The 20,460-nt window shown below is 40.6% G+C and overlaps 1 protein-coding gene across 2 annotated transcripts in view; it reads left to right on the forward strand.

The window, feature by feature from the left end:
* Positions 1–20,460, forward strand: part of LOC108707568 (phospholipid-transporting ATPase IB) — a 425,456-nt gene that overhangs the window by 22,975 nt on the left and 382,021 nt on the right. Inside the window, exon 1 of one of the 2 annotated variants that reach the window (XM_041582662.1) lies at positions 10,257–10,357. The exons of the other annotated variant lie outside the window; for it this stretch is intronic. Coding sequence (XP_041438596.1) covers positions 10,324–10,357 — 34 coding nt within the window. The 5' untranslated portion in view covers positions 10,257–10,323. Of the gene's footprint in view, positions 1–10,256; positions 10,358–20,460 lie in introns of those variants that run through there. 2 annotated transcript variants of the gene reach the window in all.

The raw sequence follows: 20,460 nt of genomic DNA on the forward strand, positions 1-20,460 counted from the left end.
GTTTGGGGCATGTGGTCTGATAGTATTATAGTTCTGCAACAGCTTTTGCCTTCGGGGCGGGCATTCTTGGACTATGTACTACATTTTATTTCAGACAGTAAAAGCGTTGTGACCTCATAGAGCTTGTATAACTCATAATTCATTTATGGATAGCCATTTGCTGCTCACAAAAAACCCCGCTGTTAGGGGTAATGAGCGAGCTAGCCATATACGAGCGTCAGTGGCGAAATGATAAATTCTTTGTGGCTCTCCCATTCTTTTAACACAAGAGAAGATTAATTGGTCCCATGCACAATTAATGATGGGCTGAGTGACATTCACTTCCAGCACTGCACGTGCCTTCTTGTAAGTGGCTGGATTCTGTATCCCAGTTATTTGTTACTGCTATCCTCCCAATGGTCCATGTGTTTAAATATAAACAGGCAATTTGCCTCCATAAGGATAAAATTTTTTTTACTGCAGATGTCTGTTATATTATTTACTAAGCAAACGAGGAGCTGGAAGCTGATATATCTGTTCCAGATGATTTTATCATAAACTTACAAAAGTCACTTGGTTATTTAAGGTTGTACCAATGTCCCTAGGCTGCAAACTTGTGCGTCTGTTATAGGACAAGACAGGGGACTTGAACCATGAGTAATTGTATTTAAAATGTAACTGTGTGTGTGATCCAGAAATTTCAGTTTTAATTGTCCATTGTATTTTCCAAGCTGTTTATCAAGTGAACTCACAAAGTCTCATGTGTCTCACTGGATAAATACACCCCCATCCACTGGTCCACAGTTCTAGACTGGCTACTGGACATACAGGGGCCCATTTACTTAGCTCAAGCAAAGGAATAGAATAAAAAAAACTTCGAATGATTTTTTTGGCTACTTCGACCTTTGAATCGAACTAAAAATCGTTCGAATATTCGACCATTCTTTAAAAAAAATTTTTGACCCCCTACTTCGCCACCTAAAACCTAACGAGGTGCAATGTTAGCCTATGGGGAAGGTCCCCATAGGCTTTCTAATAATTTTTTGGTCGAAGAAAAATCGTTCGATCGATGAATTGAAATCCTTCGAATCGAACGTTTCGAAGGATTTAATCGTTTTTCGAACTATTTGCGGTAAATCCTTCGACTTCGATATTCGAAGGATTTACATTCGGCAGTCGAATATCGAGGGTTAATTAACCCTCGATATTCGACCATAAGTAAATCTGCCCCACTGTATCTGGGAAAGTCATGCGGAGGCATAAGGGCTAAATTATGAATTTGGTGCAAAGTGAGCTTTCATCATTGCTGGGATGTGCTGTTATGAAAGGGGTTGTTTACTTTTGCGTGACGTGGAGAGTGATATTCTGAGACAATCTACAATTGTTTTTTTTTACTTGTTTTTATTTATTATTGTAACATAATAATCTTTCTGAATTATAGACAAGTTGCTACAACTATACTTGCGATTTTTTGTGGCGTCGGGTGCACGCAGCTTTCCCACCACCAAAGGAACCAATTGTTCATAGAAGAATTCACGCTGCACACTCCGAAATGGTGAAAATCTAAATTTATTAGTGCCAAAGACTAGGCAATATTTTGGGCTCCTGCCCTTTCTCAAGCCTCGAGGCCTCTTCTGAGGTCCTTATAGAGACCTTATAAGGAATTATATTTGATAAGAAGCCAATAATCCGTTAATTTGGTGACTCCTGGTTCTTCCCGTTCGTGCTGTAAGGTTCTGAGGTATTGGGACAATTCCACGACCAGTGAGTGGTTTCTTAGTATTTCCAGGTCATACCATGTTGGGTATCTAAAAGTATAGGCTGTAAGGTGTCTGATTTGATGAAGAAATTTTATATGTATATGTTGTCCACGTGTTGTATTTTGTTATTTTCGGGTTAGTGCTTCCAGCCTGTCCATATAGAAAATATGATGTAATTTTTGTTTTACCAGCGGTATGGATGGGAGATGTGTCTAATCATTGTTGTAGTTTTTTTTTTTCAAAGCTGCTGCCGCTAGTCTTCCCATCAAGTTTTTTTCTGCTTTTGTTAATTGTGTATATAATGTAGTGTTTTCCAGTCATCTGTGCCCCGTATGAAACCATTTCTTGATACAACAAATTACCACAGCAACCATACATAAATTTGAATAAGAGACAGAAATATGAATCGGAGAGGGCCTAAATAGAAAAATAAATAAAAAAAGTAGCAATAACAATAAGGGGGTTGTTTATCAAAGGTTGTATTTTAGAGTAATGCGAATTTTTTAAAACGCTAATAAATTCGAATGGTATGTTATTTATGGAAATATTTGAACGTCTAAAATGTGATGGAATAGGCCCGACCTGAAAATTCAAAGTATATTTTAATAGAATTTTCCTTTGAAAAAAATGACTTTTGTGCAACAATTTTTTTGACGCACATTTTTTTTCTCTGAATGGAGTCTATGGGGTGTCATTTTCGCAGCAAAACTTGCTATAAATTTGGCTCATCACTACTATTAACCAGGGCCGGAACTAGGGGTAGGCAGAGTAGGCGCCCACCTAGGGCGCAATCATGATGGGGGCGCACTTTTAAGGGGAGATTTTTTTAAACCCTCTTTTGCTTGACCTTTAATAGTTTTTAAATTTTATAAACCGATGTTCCAACCCCCCCTCTTGACCATGATTCGTACTGCGGGCAGAAGCACTCCCCACCTCCCTCTTGGCAGCTGCTGGAACAGGTACATATTTGTGGGAAATATTGTGCCTTTTTGTCTGCAGCTGACACAGGTATATGTGGCAATAGGGTGGCTGCTGGCACAGGTACACAGATATTTGGGGCAATTTGATGGATTTTTTGGCACTTGCTGGCACAGATACAAATTCGGGCAATATGATGGATTTTTTTGGCTGCTGTTGGAATAGGTACAGATTGGGGGCAATCTGAGGGATTGACTGCCGTTGGCACAGGTACAAATGGGGCAATATGAATGGTAAGGTGGGAAATGGTAATGCAAGACCCAGCGGGGGGGGGGGCACTGATGGAAGCTCTTGCCTAGGGCGCCAAAATACCTTGGCCCGGCCCTGCTATTAACCCCTGCGATTGACTTCTACATGAACTCGAATAATACATGAAGAATAATCGAATTACAACTATTTCCAAATAAATCTCACATTCTAAGGGTAGGAATACATAGAGGTTATCGGTGCGATCCGACCAGTCGCATGCAACAGAAATAAGGTAAGTAATACAAATGTCGGATGCAGTCACATGCAACTTGTAGCAGGTGTTTTGTCGCAGTGCATCAGATCGCACTGAAAACGTCCATGTAGTCCTACCCTTATTCAAATTTGTGGTGTGGTGGTGCTTTTTAATTCGAAACTGTTCGTTTTGAACAAAAAAAAAAATCAGAAATTACAATTTGAATTTACCATTCAATCTGCCCCCATATCTGTAGCATTTATTTTTAGATGGGTCAATGACCCCCATTTAAAAGCTGGAAAGAATCAGAAGAACAAAGCAAATAATTAAAAATATGTATAGAAAAAAAAATCCATATTGAAGACTGATTGAAAAGTGGCTTAGAATTAGCCATTCTATAACATACTAAAAGTTAACTTAAAGGTGGACCACCCCTTTAATGTCATTAGCACACCAGGTACAAGAAAGTTGCTTCCATTGATGCAAGTGGAAACATGGAATCCACGCCAAGTCTGAGATGGTTCTAATTCTAGGGTTGCTAGCCTTTATGTGCACAATCCAGCAGCTCAGGCTAGAGGGCTCTCTCCACAAGTAGCAGCATGGTGCAAGGAGCAAATATGGGGTGCCCATATTAGTGTCAGTGCACTTGTGCTTGCCTTCTACATCAGCCTTACAAAAACCACCCATTACATTTGTACTTGACTGATGGGTCCATGGGTAATTATCCACCTACAGCAGGGGTCCCCAACCTTTTTTACTCCTGAGTCATATTCAATAAGCAGGGTAAAAGTTCCTTGGGGGCAAATAAGGTCTGTGATTTGGTAGCCTCTATGTTGACTGGCTGCCTTAAAGTGGACCTGTTACCCAGACATAAAAAGCTGTATAATAAGTCCTTTTCAAGTTAAACATGAAATCCAAATTCTTTTTTTTATCGAAGCATTTATAGCTGTTGTAAGCTCATTTAAAAATCTCAGCTGCCAATCAAATATTGTCTGCCCCTCCTCTATGCCTTAGACATAGAGGCGGGGCAGGCAATTACTTTCACTATCCATTCAGTACTTCCTGTCAATGCTCTCCCCACATCCCCCCTTTCTCTTCACCATTTAATTGTGTAGCCAGGGCATGGGAATGGACATTCTGTCCCCCAATCTGGTGCACAAACAAGATTCTGAGATGATAAAAGGCTTGTCTTAATAACAGTGTGTGCTATAATTATGAGTTCCCAGACCAAAGGAAACAAGATTCAAATAATTTATATAGTTTAATTGAAGTTCATTTTGCTTGATAAAATAGGATTTGGAATAGTTTTTTTGGGTGATGGTCCCCTTTAAGGGTGTATCTATGCAATTAAAACAAGCCTGGAATTCAATAATCACCTGCTTTGATGCCACTGGGAGCAACAGCCAATGGTCGATGAGCAACATTTTGGTCGCGAGCCACTGGATGGGGACCACTGATCTCCAGGCAAATAAGTATACAAAAAACCCATTATTCCAGAAGCAGCAAGAACTAAGATGGTGTTACATGTTCATGTTATAATTTTAGCCTGGTTAAAGCTAGGGCCACAGTATATGAAACTCACCCAAGTGGAAGTAATGTTTCCGGGTACAGGCAGAGCAGCCTGGCCATATTGTTCCTTATTAACTTTTATATTGTTATTTAATGCCCTTAAAATACTGCCAACAGATATGGGCAGAGGTGCAGACTGAACAGTCAAAATTGAGACAAAAATGGAATACCTTAGGGTTAGTTCAGACGAGGAGATTAGGGGAGATTTTGTCACCTGGCGACTAATTGCCTCGTCTTCTGAGCGACAATCTGAGTGCCAAGATACCGATTAGAAGAAAAAATAATCAGTTCGTTCAGCAGAGGGAATATTTTGGAGCTTTATAAGGAAAAGATGTAATAGATTTAAAAAAAAAAAGTGAAAATATGGAAGAGATTTAATTATACTGTATAATGAGCTACATTTGTTGTAAAGTTTAATACGCATTTCTTTATGCAGCACTTGTATAAATCATGAGTGCAGTTTCTTAAAGGGGCCGGTCATCTTCCAACACTTTTTTCAGTTTAGTTGGTTTCAGATAGTTCACCAGAAACAGACATTTTCCAATTACTTTTTTCTATGTGTGAACGTTTTTCTTATATTGAAGTGCAAGTCTTATTTTTACCTTTCTAAAGCTGCTCGGCGGAGGGGGGGGTCGCCGACTCTCTTAGGGTTAGTTCACACAAGCCAATGCGTTTTACATAGTCGCCCGAAGTTGCCTTGTGTGATGCAACTTCGGGCGACTATGGAAAATGCATCGCCGCTTGTGCATTAGCGCAGGCGATTTTTCATTATAGCCTATGGGAAAGCAGGCTGAGGCAGTTCAGGGAGATTGTCGCTCAAAAGACGAGTGATTAGTCGCCAGGCGACAAAATCTCCCCGAATCTCCTCGTGTGAACTAACCCTTAGGCGTAGCCACAGCAAGAACAACCCCCAAACTGGACACACGTGTGCAAATGACTGCAAATTCTTGGTGCCTGTGTGGCTGATGGATTTGGCACGGACATAGGGATTTCTCGTAGGCTGTACAGGGAGATACCATAATGTTATGAAAGCAAAGGTTTTGCCTTGTTCTAAGCACAATTCAGCGGGAACTATTTATATTTATGGAAGCTCTTTAGTAAGACTTACTGTTCATTCTCATCATTTTCCCTAAAGCTGGGCCAAATGAACTATGTTGCTGACGAGCCATTTTTTTCTCTCAGTTGATTAATGTAGGACTGAGTGACTTCTGTCTGAAGCTGGCCATAGACGTAGAGATTGAGGATTTGTACAATTTTCGGACGTGTGTGGAGAGTCCCGACATTTTTCGTACGGCGGAGATCGGTCGTTTAGTCGATCGGACAGGTTATAAGATTTCTGTCGGCTGCCGATAATATCTCTGCGTGTATTGCCGATCGTACGATTTTCAGTGGGAGACTGTCACCAGCTTTGGTCGGACATAGATATCGTACGATTGCTGTCAGGGGCAGAATATCGGCTGATCTGTTCTTTTACTACTTTATTTTATCGGAATGGTTAGTGGCAGGTCGGGAAATGGGAAAGTCCGTTTGTACGCTGATTCGTACAATCAGATCTTTTCGTCTATGGCCAGCTTTACTCCATAGAGCTTAAAGTACGACAAAACACCCCTAGCATTGTTACCTTGAGGATATGTGTTCACCCAAAATGTACCCTCATTGATCTTTGGCTTGGGCCTTCAGGAGAGTAAATAGGTATGAACCCCAAATCTATTTCTAGATCTATTTCTGTTATTCCCTGGCCAAGTCTGGGACAGACGTACAACTCTGTTGAATCTCAAGGAAGTCAATACAGGTATAGGATCTGGAAACTCGTTATCCAGAAAGTTCCAAATTATGGAATGAACATCTGTAATCAAATAATCCAAATTTTTAAAAATGATTCCCTTTTTCTCTGTAATAATTATACAGTAGTTTGTACTTGATCCCAACTAAGATATAATTAATCCTTATTAGAAGCAAACCAAGCCTATTGGGTTTAGTTAATGTTTACATGATTTTCTAGTAGACTTAAGATATGAAGATTCAAATTACGGAAATATCCATTATCTGGAAAACCCCAGGTCCCGAGCATTCTGGATAACAGGTCCCATACCTGTACTTCAAAGGACCTACATTAACTGAAGCCATTTAGCTGTCACATGGCTAGTTGAGACATTAGGGCTCATAAGTGCAGTGTACAAAGTGCAATTTTTAAATGTTTTACCCACTATTCCAGTGTAATTGTGCCCAAGCAGTGGCAAGGCTCCTGACAAAATTGCATCCAATGTCTTAAATGCATCAACAAGCGAACTGCGTGTGATTTGCATGTGGAGGTCGGACAAAACCAGTGGTGCCAAGCACAACTATTTGGAAATGCAAGAAGCAGCTTTAGGTGCAAGTATCTAAAGTTAATGAATGGAGTATATTTATGCAATAGTAAAATATGTGCAGGCCCTATAGGCTGCCAAGAAGGGCTTGTTTTAGTTGGGATGTCAGTAGTGATGGGCTAAAGTAGTAGGTGCAAATCTTCACCTTTGTATGTGCCACTTGGGTTGCCACCTTTTCTGGAATAAAATACCGGTCTCTCTATATTTTTTCCCTATTAATAACGTTAGTTATTCATCATAAAGCGGCAGAATGCTTGCTTGGTTTTATAGACCTTGAGCATGTCATGCATTTAGACAGCAAGAATAGTCATTTAGTTATTATTTTCTACATCCATAATTAACCAGTGTAACCTCCATTTAATATTCAAATATAATGGCTCGGGGAGGGGGAGTATGAAAAGAGAGCAAAGTAGGTTACTTACTGCTGCACAAATAAAGGGACATTAGACTTTTACATTCTCTTATAAAGCAGAATTATATACATAGACAGATGCGATTTCAGGCAATAGACAAGTGCTTACAAGAGTCACATACTGTACATGTTAACAGAGGGGTGTATTCAGGTGCTTTGGTGGTATTTTTAGGGTACTTAAAAGGGCAGTATACCCCCATTCAAGATGAGTGCAATGAATATGGATTGTGCTGAACATACGTTTTGCCTGTTGCTTTAATCATGAAAAATCTGTTTTTTGTTATTACTTGAACAAACGGGGAAACCAAAGCTACACCTTATCCTTGCATACTAGATAATTAGATATATTTATGCATAATGGATTTCTGCGTATCTTAAAGCCAAAACAGGAACAACAAAGGGTGAGGGGTTGTTTATACAGCCTCTCTAGTAAACAAAAGCAAATCATTAATAGTAAGTAATAAAGTATAAAAGTAAAATAATCCGGTGTTTCTGCTCTATAATACAAAATATTTTTTTAAGTACAGGGAATAGTCACACTGTATTTCGAGTCTAAGTTCTATTTAGTTTTCTTATATTGCAAAAAAGGTGTAAAGTATATAGCTGTATACTGCCTCTTTAAAAACATGCAGTAACTGCACTTTAAGCACCATGGGGTGTGTCATTGTCCTAACACCCCAATGACTCCTTAGGCATTGGGCTAGTGGCAGTAGGAGAACTATTGCACATACACCAGTTAATATTTCCATTAAATACAAAGATATAAAATAAATGTATAGTGGTGCTTTAATATATATTTATACATGCGTGTATGAAACAGATCACCTTCTGCAATGATTGGCGGCCCTTTCACTAATCTTAGTTATGCTACTGCATTGCTTTATAAAGGTATTGCTAATATTATAATAATAATATAATATATCTCTTAGGGCAGGGGCACATGGGCAGATTCAGGGAGATTCAGTCGCCTGGCGACCAATCGCCTCTTCTTCGGGGCGACAATCTCCACGAACTGCCTTCCCCCTGCTAAAATGAAAAGTCGCCTGCGCCAATGCACTCGCGGCGACTTCAGAAATCGAAGCGATGCGAGTGCCATTGCTCTGCCGTTTTCTCATTATAGCAGGCGGAATCTCCCCGAGTGCCCCTGCCTTTAGGGTTACAGGACATAACTCCATAGTCTTACACATATTCCCCCATTACAGAGACTAAATTTCTCCCCCTCCCTGGGGCAAAGCACCGATCCCCCATAACAGCCAACGGAACACATAATAAAAGTAGTTGTAATAAATATCAAAGCTTGATTTCCTTTGAGTATTGTTAGTGAAACGTTCCCAGGCAGTGTTTATAGTTGACTGTAAAGCAGCTCATTTGTGAGTTTCCTATTAGGAGATTAGTGATGCTTGGATAATTTTATGGTTAATTCGTTCCTATAGGGCACTGATTGTTTATTTCCGTATCTATACAGCAAGTTTGCAGCACAATCCTCTGGTGGCCTCGGGTTTCCTCTTCTCTATTTGTTTATGCAAAGGTAAGAGTAGAAACAGAATCAATACACAGCAGGGGTAATGGCTTCATCCAGCACAGTACAGACTTTCTAGATGCTCCCGGTTTGTGGCTGTTGGCCTTGAAGGACCTTTTATCTCTCTCCTGTGCATTTCATCTCTGATATTTTCTGCGGGCAATGCACTAGGGAGTTGGCATGATCAGGCCGCTGAAAAATCTGAATTCAGGAGTGATACATTTAAAGGGCCACTATACTTTATGTTGAATTATCCCCTTGTGTTTGTTTAATGGTAGTATTAAAAGAGGAATACAGTAGAACCCCAATTTTATGTTTTTCAGGGGACCAGAAAAAAGTGGTGGAAAATCTGGGAAAATGTAAAATCAAAATGCAATATATATATTGGTGGGACCACAAACAAAAATCAGGGGGTTAAAATTGAGGTTTCCTGTACAGGTATGGGATCTGTTTTCTGGAGAGCTCAGATTTACTTGAAGACCATCTCCCATAGACTCCATTTTAATCAAAAAATAACACAATTTTAAAAATGATTTTCTTTTTTCTGTAATAACAAAACAGTACCTTGTACTTGATCCTAAAATATAAATAATCCTAACTCCAGGTAAAACAGTCCTATTGGCTATAATTAATGTTTTAATAATTTTTTTAGCAGACTACAGCGACCCATATTATGGAAAACTCCAGCATTCCGGATAACAGGTCCCATACCTGTAGTAGTGGAAAAAGGCAAGTTGTAAAAATTGCTGTGTTTTTTTAATGGCTTTACGTAGTCTGAATTTACCCATTTCTGATTTTTATATATACATACATACATTAATAAAAATCACATAAGTTGTGAATAATGGGAAAAGTCATGGTCATGATTAGTTGTGATTTTTGTTTGCAGTGGTGAAATTTAGTGGGGTTTTTTCATGGACCAAAGAGGGTTCTTTAATTTAAGTTTAAAAAACCCCCCAGATCCTGAGCATTCTGGATAACAGGTCCCATACCTGGGTATATTTCATAAAAATATTCCTGTTTATATGATGTTATGGCTTCAATCTTTGGACTTTTAGTAGACTAAACTAATTGCTGATTGGTTGCTATTGACAATTGGTGGTGGTAGGGAACCTGTTTATTTAAGGCAAAATAAAGACATCATATAGACAGAGTGATTTTCCCTTTAAAGTGGCATCCAGCAGATTAGCATACGGATCAAGCGTAATCAGCTTGTCGGTTGCTTTAGTCTTGCACTGGGGCGTTTAGGTGCTTCTGACTTTCCCCCTGGTGCAACCACTACACGGACAGGTGTAACCATGCCCTTCTCAAAAAGGAAGTGCGGCACAATAGGTAATTACCTTGTTTTTATCTGATCTATGGGGAAACTGTGAGACAGGGACAAGGGAAGGCAAGTCTGAGCCATGAGCAGATGGGCGTTCAGTAATGCTTTAATCTTTTAATAAGTGACTCTAGCAGGGCCTGGTTTATATGGATAGACACATAATGTTACTGTATAGGGTACATGCTAGGCTGAATACGTTAGAAGAAGTATCCATACCTATATTACAGATTCTGTTCTGCAAATATGTTACTGTTGCACTAGCCTAAGGTCATATCTGTAGAATTGGTGTTGTCTACGTAGTTGCAGTATCCCCCAGTTTTGGGTGGTTATTTCGCTGATGTAAATTACAGTTCAAGTCTGATCTTAAAATGTACAGAATAGAGGTAGTATAGCTGTAGTAGATGTAGGGCTTCTGGCAGGTGATATGATATATGATAGACTGCATGCTCCTTGGCCTAGTGACCTTCATTTAAATTGGTGCTAATCTGCAAAAAGCCAATGGGACCCCAACTGTGTGACAGATATACTAACTCCACCATTCTATGAAGGGGCCCCTGTATCTTTACCCATCTAATGACAAAGGCATAGGCTAGGACAAGTTCCTCAACCTACATAGTCCAACAGAAGGACCAACATGTTGCTTTGATATTGTATCAGATATTTGTTTTGTGTAATGTGGCTACATAATACAGCATTCAGAATGCTTTTTTCCTCCATACTTGCTGGGACCAAGGGGCAAGTGGTACCCTCTTGACCTATTGCAACAAAACCTACCCACTGTCTTAATGAGTGAACTCCTTATAAATAAGAAAACTCTGTAGTCATCACTGGCATGAGATTTAGATACAGTGGTGATGTACAGCTCATTTGGGATATATATATAAAATATAAATGCCTGCACTCACCTTGAGTTGAAATAAAATGTTTATTTTAAGGCATTGCATGGCCTGTATCATTTCCTATGCAGAGGCTTTATCAATGTCAAAGGACAATGCGCAAACCTCACAGGAACATTTTTTATCCCACAGCATCTAAGACCAATTAGGAACTGGCAATGGAGCAAATCCACTTACTGCAATGCCTCTATTATATGGCAGTTATGGTGTCCATACAGGAGGCAACCTTTCATGGTATCTGACCAATCAACCCGGGGGGCAAACATATGGATACTGTAGAACTGGCCATACAAGGAGATGGTCAAATTCTACTGTGTTGACTTGGAATTGAACTTTAGACCTACTGCAAACAACAAATACTGATGCAGAATTAGAAATCCATCTTGCACAGTAAATTTGTGTGGGTGAGCAACATGTTGCTGAAGAGCTACTGGTTGGGGATCATGTACTTAGGGTATCCCTGCTTGGAAACATAGCTATCTGCCTGTAGATGCAAATGTGAGCAGTAGGTTGTTGTATATGCTGTCATAGTGTTAAAAGTATAGTCTCTTTAAGGTTCTCACATTAGATGGATAGCTGCCATATTGACTGCACCATAGCAGTTGTACTCCTACAGTACATACGGACAGCCTAGACTTACTGAATGATACAACTTGATGTTTTCCCCATACCTTGGTGCTTTATTTGATGTGCATGAGCATACTAGGGTCATCAGGTTTCTAAGTCATGCACATGTGCAGATTGAGAGGGTGTCCCTGGATCTGGGACATGCCGTGTACCCCAGCATGGCCATCCACAGTGGGAGCAGACACCTGTTGTGTGTTACTGCATTACTTGGCTGGGGCAGCATTTTTGAACTTTTACTATTGTTTCCCCTATTGCCATAGGTGCCCTTTGAAGGAGAACTAAAGCTTAACTAAAGAACTAGGCTAGAAATGTTGTACATTATGTTTTGAGCTACTGTACCAGCCCAAGGCAACCACAGCCCTTTAGCAGTAAAGATCTGTGTCTCCAAAGATGCCCCAGTAGCTCCCCATCTTCTTTTCTGCTGATCCACTGCACATGCTCTGTGCTGCTGTCACTTACTGAGCTTAGGGACCGACTCAAAATATACAGTACACATAGAAATAAATGTCACAATATAGGGCTATTATATTAAAACAGATACTTACTACATGGCAGCACAGAAACCAGTGCAACAAGCATCATAATTTAATAATCAGCCTTGTAGCATCAGCTTATATTACAGTCCAACCTCATTTTCTGCTGGATAATTAGTGACGAGCCCTAAGCTTAGCTTCTCAACAGCTGCTCAGAGCCCACTGAGCATGTGAGTGTCACACACACTTTCCAAGATGGTGACCCCCTGTGACAAGTTTGAAGTCCTGGATCATTGCTGTTATTGACAAGCTGAAACTTTAGGCTGGTGCATTAAGTTCAGTATATAAAATGTGCTATTTTTGGTCCACTTTTAGAGTTTAGTTCTCTTTTAAGGCACATACATTGTCGAATCTGTACGCTATCCAATCGGCCTGAATAAAGCACACGGGGCCATACAAGGTAAGGCCACCTTTCTACTGTACTGTTTGTCACAATGGAAGAAAAATAGGGAGAGAAAGACAAGCAATACACAATAAGAATAACAATAAAATTGTAACCTGACAACATAGAGACCAGGCAGAGACTAATTGGGATATTTATCTTTTACGGCTGCTTATTTATTTTCCCTTTTCCTTAGCTGTGAGTTCCCTCTGTTACATTAATATTAAGAGAGAGAGCAGACAGGCGTCTATACTGGCTTTACATCACAAAGAACCGAATGTAATTGGTACGCCATTGATTTTTATTCATCCTTGGACGGATTTGTATTTGGTAACGGTTGTTGGAAGCAAACGCCGCAACGCATTGTTGTACATTATCTCTTTCTGTCAGATATCCCTAACAGGCTGATTTACACTCTGCCGATGAATCGGTGTCTGCCAGGCTCCAGATTAGCGGCCTCTCAAACTCCCATAAACAATTGGGATCATGATATCACTTAGACTGGCATTGTAATAACATGTAAACCCAACTCCCAGACGGCACAGTCATGTAAAGACAATAAACTTCCATTGTTTGATACTTTCAATATACAGTAAGATATTAAAGGATAGATTTAATGGGACATGAAGTTTGCACATTGGTTACTAAACCAAAGATTCAATTTAAAATAAAACTTTTTTTTATCTCATTTAAAGGATCGTTTTCTAACATGGGACAACTTTTTGATTGATTAAAGGGATAGTTCACCTTTAAATTAACTTTTAATATGAGGTAGACATTGATATTTTGAGACAATTTGCCATTGTCTTTATTTTGTATAGTTTTTTCAATTATATAGCTTTTTGTTCAGCAGCCTGCTTGCTAGGGTCTTGTTTACCCTTTTAACCAGGCAGTGGATTGATTGAGAGACAGGAATATGAATAGCAAAGGCCTGCAAAGAAAGTTAAGTAATAAAAAACTAACAATAAAATTGTAGCCTCGCCGAGCAATCGTTTTTGGCTGCCGAGGTCAGTGACCCTCATTTGAAAGCTGAAAAGAGGCAGAAGAGGAAGACAAATACTTAAAAATGAAGTAATAAAAACCAATTGCAAAGTTCTACAACATAATAAAAGTTAACTTAAATTGAACCACCCATTTAAAGGGTTGAATGTGCTCATTCACACAGCACTTGAGACAGACAAGTGCTGTACTCTACACCTCACACCATATTATGTGCCACCCCCAGCCCACATGAATACAACCCATGTAGCAATGTATTTATCAGGAAAGCGCAGGTTCATTTGCTGCATTCTGGAGTGCAAGGACCTGCCTGTATGGGTGCTCGTGTACCTGTTTTTTGCCCTGCCATCTGTAGAAGAGTCTTCAGAGTCCACAGAAAATTTTTCAGGGTGGGTCAAGTAGCTAGAAGCATCACAAGCAAAATGTCTACATATATTTTCATGGCAAAGACACAAATCTAGGAATGGAGTTGTTAATACACTTGAAAGAGAGAACTTTTCATCAGCTACAATTTTAAATAGCCTGATGGTGAAAAGAAATGCGTTAGAGAGGAAATAATATAAGAGCCATAACTCTGAGCCAATGTGGCCATCTTTATCCACTTTACAAGCAAATCAAGCCTTGGGCACACACATATTAGCAGGTGAATCAGTGCATCAGATACAATGGTCAGTAACTATAGTTTTTCTTATTTACACACTTGCATTGACTCACACACTTGCACTTACAGTCTCAGACTAAAGAGAAACAACTGATCTGCTGGAACCCAATCACTTTTGCCTCTTCATTGACAGGCACAGTGTTGGCCTGGGTGCAGACACACAGAGCAGATTTTGGATTGAAAACATACATTTGTGCTGAAACCCATTCTGTGTATATTTTCCCAGGCTGAACCAGTGCCCTCTCATTGCAGAGACATAAGTAAGTGGGTTGAAGCCAATAAACATCACGTGTGGCAATAGCATGAAATGGACACACTTGTGAAAGAAAAAACCTGCATTATACAGAGAAGACATTCATTTGATCCTTTACACACTAGGGGTGCTGGGAGTTCCAGTAGTGGTGCAGCACAGGCAGAGGGTGATGTTTTGGTTTGGGAAGGTAAATTACAGCTATAAACTCAATTAGTTATTTCATAGTCAAATGGCACTTCATGCAGCACATACAGTGCAATGCCAATCTGATACGTAATGCCCCAGAATAGAGTTTCAGTGCCAATGTCATATCAATTGTCTCTGTGTGGTAATAGGGTCAGCTCTGTGTATAATAGACCTAAATAACTCACAGTGTAAACATGGTCTCAATTCAATAAAGAATCCCCCAGAACACAGTGCAGAATCATTTTTATAACAAACCAGAAAACACAGCAGAATTAATATAGTGCCAATAACAATGGTGCCAGTTCCATTAATAATGTCCCTAGAAGACAAGGCTGGATAGATACACAGTGGCAGTTGTAAAGCTGAGAGCTCAGATCACATGGGAGAATAAATAGGGTGCGGGGCCTGCCAGCAGTGTACATGGGCTTTACTCAATCAGGGACACAGGCAGGTGCACAAACACACTCATACACATGTATACAGTCATACACACACATATATATATACACACACACATACATATATATATATATATATATATATATACACACACACACACACAGGCTTATAAAGGCACTGCAACAAAAGCAGATGTAACAGGCACAGTTGCACAAGTAGAGAATTTGTGACAATACTCAGCAAACAAACACAATAATACACAATTCATTAGGCAGCAGCACAAAGATATCTGGGTCAGGTGCAAACACACAAATGCAGAATGAGACATACTAAGTAAAACACACACATGTACATGGCAGACACACACATACACAAAACATTAGAAGATTAGGACAAATCTTGAGATTTCACTGACAATAAACTTTAGTGCTATTTCCTTATTCCAAGCCTGATGCTGCTGCACAAACTGCTCATCTTCCCCTCAGTCTAAAGGTGGCCATAGATGCAAAGATCCGCTCGTTTGGCAACATCGCCAAACGAGCGGATCTTTCCCCGATATGCCATTAACAAACATGGCTATATCGGGTGTAATCTGATTGTTCGGCTGTATGGCCGAACGATCCGATTACGATGTGCCGTGGGCTCCGGCGGGATCGGTCGGGTCAAAATCAAACCTGACCGATCGACCAAACGACCGATCTCTGCCGGACGAAAGATGTTGGCACACGCCACACACAATCCGAAAATCGTACGAATCCTCGATTCGTACGATAGGATCTGTGTGTCTATGGCCACCATTAGTCCCAGTAAAGCAGAGTTGCCAGGTCTAATTTTCAAAACCAGCCAAAGTCAGCTACAAAACTAGCCAAAAGGCAATTCAAAAGTAGCCCAACAATAGCACAATATGTTCAGTGAAAAAAAAGTAAAAAATAAATGAATATATGTGAATAAATGCCTTTTTAAAATTCACTGTTTGCAAATTTTTCCATGAAGTAAAATGGGACAGGTTTGCCCATACTACAGAGGGGCCCAGGAGGTATAGAGGCACCATAAGGCCCTAATTCATATACAATTTCAATAAATATTGGTAAAACGGGTCAACCTCTAGACATTTTGGTGGCCAGAAGATTTTTGCCCCAAAATGGTCTGAAATTGAGGAAAGTCACTGCAACATGCGAGAATGATTAAGAGGGACGGGAGACTCGGGTACAGAGCCCAAATCTGGTAACTCCCAACTTCTACACAAGTCAGTCCCATTGCATGCTGGGTATTGTAGTCTTATATTAAACTTGATAGCTGGCAAATTGTTAAATAAAAACATTACCCAACATGCAGGCTTGGCACATTAGTGCAAGAAAAAATTTGTCTGGTTTCCAAAGTACAAACCAGCCAAAGGTCCAAATAGTAGCCCAGAGCCGTACCTTTGCTAGTTTGTACTTTCAAAACCCGCCTGGGCTTTAAATAGTAGCCCAATTTGGCTGGAAAACTGCCAACCTGGTAACCCTGCGGTACAGCTGCACAGGGATTGGCTAGGATACAGAGTGAATCCTTCCAGTCTATCCAATCATGTACAGCTACATAGTAACTGGCTATACTGCTGGGTCAATCCCTCTAGCCTACCCAATCAGTGTTCAGTTGTACCGGGACTTAGACACTGAGATTGTATCTACAGGCAGTGGCATGAAACGGCTTCGGTTCAGAGACTCCAGGAGGGGCAAGTCCCCTCCTTTGCCCCTATTTGTGTTCATGGATTTAAGGTGGCCATACACTATAAGATCTGCTCATATGGCGAGATCAACAAATGAGTGGATTTTTTCCCTGATATGACCACCTAAAGTGAACGATATTGCAGATGTGAACAATGCAGGATCTTACAGTCTAAAATTGAGGTGTAAACAATGCAGGGGCCAGTTAATCTCAGTATTGAAACCTTTTAAAGGAGAACTAAACTGCACAAACAGAAAAGCCCCTACCTACTACCCTAGATAGTCCCCCACCCTGCTTAGCTCATTACCCCTGAAAGTGTTCTGAATACATTGTTCACGTATCGGTGCAGAGAACTCGCAGCGGAGTTCATGGGCGCCATCTTCCAGTTCTTCTTCGTGGTCCTCTTCCTTCCCTTCGGCAATTCACTGCACTTTTGGCGCATGCACAGTTCCTACAAACTGGAAGACTGCTCCAACTACGCATGCGCCAATACGGCATTAACTTACAGATGAAGACCGGAAGATGGCGCCCATGATCTCCGCTGTGTTTACTCTGCACCGATACGTGACCAATGTATTTGGGACACTTTCAGGGATATTGAACTATGCAGGGGGGAAGCAGGGAGGTTGGCTATCTAGGGTAGTAGGTAGGGGCTTTTCTTATAGGAGGGTTTAGTACTCCTATAAATTTACACAAGGTAAGCAGTCACAGCAGGCAGACTTTCATGTGGGGGTTCACACAAAGGGACTATGCTGGTTGGATGAGGGCCGCTATTAGGACAGCACTGATGTAATGTATATTATACCTCCATTGTGCTGCTTTTTTTTTTAAAAAAAAAATCTGGCCCAAGGTCCAATCTGCAGGCAGACCAGCATAAGAAGTAAAATGCTGTTCAGCACCATGGACAAGGGTCTTTTGTAGCTCCCTAAAGCTCCTTATTCAGAACTGGCCATGATGCTAAGGAAAGCCTAGAGGATGCAGGAGTCACATTTCTCAACCACTTTCACAATAGGTAAAGAAAGTAACATATCAAAAGAAAGAGCTTTATTTATATTTACATTTTGACTCTAAATGCACACAGATTTATTTCATTTTCCTAATATAACTTCCTGTAAATGGCAATCTTTTTTCCACGAATACAGACACCGATACCTGGAGCAACATGATTAGATATTAGAGAGGGTCCCCTGCTCCCAGGGTGTCTGAAGACTTATGGTCTGGCCTTCTCTTCTCAGGGGTGAAGGGTTCTGCTAATAACCCCCCAGTTCCAGTCCGTGGCTTCCCGGTCAGTTGATGACCACTATTTATATTCTTTGCACTACTGGTTCTGACTCCTGAAACAACATAGAAGAAGCCAACTGCTTAAAGGGGTGGTTCACCTTTAAGTTAACTTTTAGTATGTTATAGAATTGCTAATTCTAAGCAGCTTTTCATTTGGTCTTCATTATTTTATTTTTTTATTTGCCTTCTCCTTCTGACTCTCTCTCCATCTAAAAACAAATTCTCTGTAAGGCTACAAACACATTGTTAGTTATTATTACATCTTTCTATTCAGACCCTCTCCTAGTCATATTCCAGTCTCTTATTCAAATCAATGCACGGTTGCTGGGGTAATCTGGACCCTAGTAGCTGAATTGCTGAAATTGCAAACTGGCGAGCTGCTGAATAAAAAGCTAAATAATTCAATAACCACAAATTATAGAAAATGAAAACCAATTGCAAATTGTCTCAGAATTTCGCTCTCTACCTCATACTAAAAGTTACCTCAAAGGTGAACCTTTAACAAACTTGGAGAACTGTCTTTTGCTTTATCGTTTCAAGATTATGGCTTCTGCCATGGGATCCCAGTGATGTACGAAGCTTACTCACTGGTAAATAGTCATTTTTTTAGGCCTAAGAACCCGCCAGCAGCGCTGGGCACAGCATTTTCACACATGCATTATTTATCAGGCATTACCTTGCCTTTCCATAAGGGACTTTTCCTACAGAGAAATCTCCCTCTCTTTCCTTTTCCAATACGTATTTGGTTACAATGAGCAATAGGCTGGGGATGACAGATGTAATAGACATGTATTAGTCTTTATTCCAGAAAGGCACAGTAACCTCCATAAGGGCAATCCTGCCCCATTCTCTCCAAGCTCTCTAAGCCAGCAATTATTTCATTCCCATCCATTCATCAGGGCTGATGTTGAAAAGTCTGCTGACAGTGATAAAAGCCAGTGGGTGGAAGAGCAGATCTTTTGTTATGGTCGCTGCATTGTTACCTTTGTGTTTATTGTGTGTATTTATAGCAGAGTGTGTGCCTGCATGCTAGTGATAGGCTTGTTTGTGTTAAACGCTACCAACAGGTACCACCATCATCATTTTTAACAGTTTTTATCTCATCCACCACATGGGGTGGAATCTATTAGTATAGACATTTTTTTGGGTATCTGTATTGTTCAACATCTTCGAGGTGCATCTGCTAGTGTTGCTGTGAATATTGAATACGATACAGGCATGTCTCACACCCTGAGAGTTGTGCACCTCATGTATTATATGATGAGCTATATGAGAACCCGAGGGGCAGGACCGTTGTGTAACGGGGGTTGAGTGATGAGATGGTGGGATAATGACATCACGGGATGGGATTGGGCAGATCAGGATGAGTCTGGGGATTTGAAGAACTTAAATGGGCAGGACAGGTGTGCGGCTATGCAGAAAGGTGGAGGTAATGAAGGGAATAACATTTTAAAGCAAGTACATTGCTGAAATATTTGTAATATTGGCTCTGGCCTTAGCTGGCAGTTTACTGGATGAGTGGCAATTCAGCAATACTGCTTTATGCAATTTACCAACCAGGTGGCAACATTGCATTTCTTGCACTGCCCAAAGCATCAACCTTTCTCCTGCCCTTCCCTGATCAGTGACCATGCAGGACAGAATGTGTGCATGCACCAATCGTGGAAGAGAGGGGTATTCCACCTTTGGATTTAAGCGCAACTGTCATGTGGCAGGCTTGGGGAAATTGGTTTCCTTTAGTAACATAGTTAGTTAGGTCGAAAAAAGACACAGCAGTCCATCAAGTTCAACCCTAAAGGTCACCTGTTGGGTAAAAAAGTTATCCCCAACCAAAGGTGCTGGATAATAGAGCCTGCATTCCGGTTAGGGATAACAGTTTTTTTTTTTAAAAAAAAAAAAAGCCCCCTGCCAGCGCTATGCTACCCGCACCGGGAGGGAGCTCCTGGAGTGAGCAGCTATGTTGTGTCACTTGCATGTGCATAACGAGCAATTCGGGACACATTTTCATTATACGTTTGTGAGTGACCGGACATGGCTGCTCGCACCAGGAGCTCCCTCCCGGTGTGGGTAGCGTAGCGCTGGTGGGGGGCATTTAAAAAAAAAAAAAAAACTACTGTTATCCCCAACCGGAATGCGGGCTCTATTCGCCAGCACCTTTGGTTGGGGATAACATTTTTACCCAACAGG

This window comes from Xenopus laevis, chromosome 2L (assembly GCF_017654675.1).
Source record: "Xenopus laevis strain J_2021 chromosome 2L, Xenopus_laevis_v10.1, whole genome shotgun sequence".
NCBI lineage: Eukaryota > Metazoa > Chordata > Amphibia > Anura > Pipidae > Xenopus > Xenopus laevis.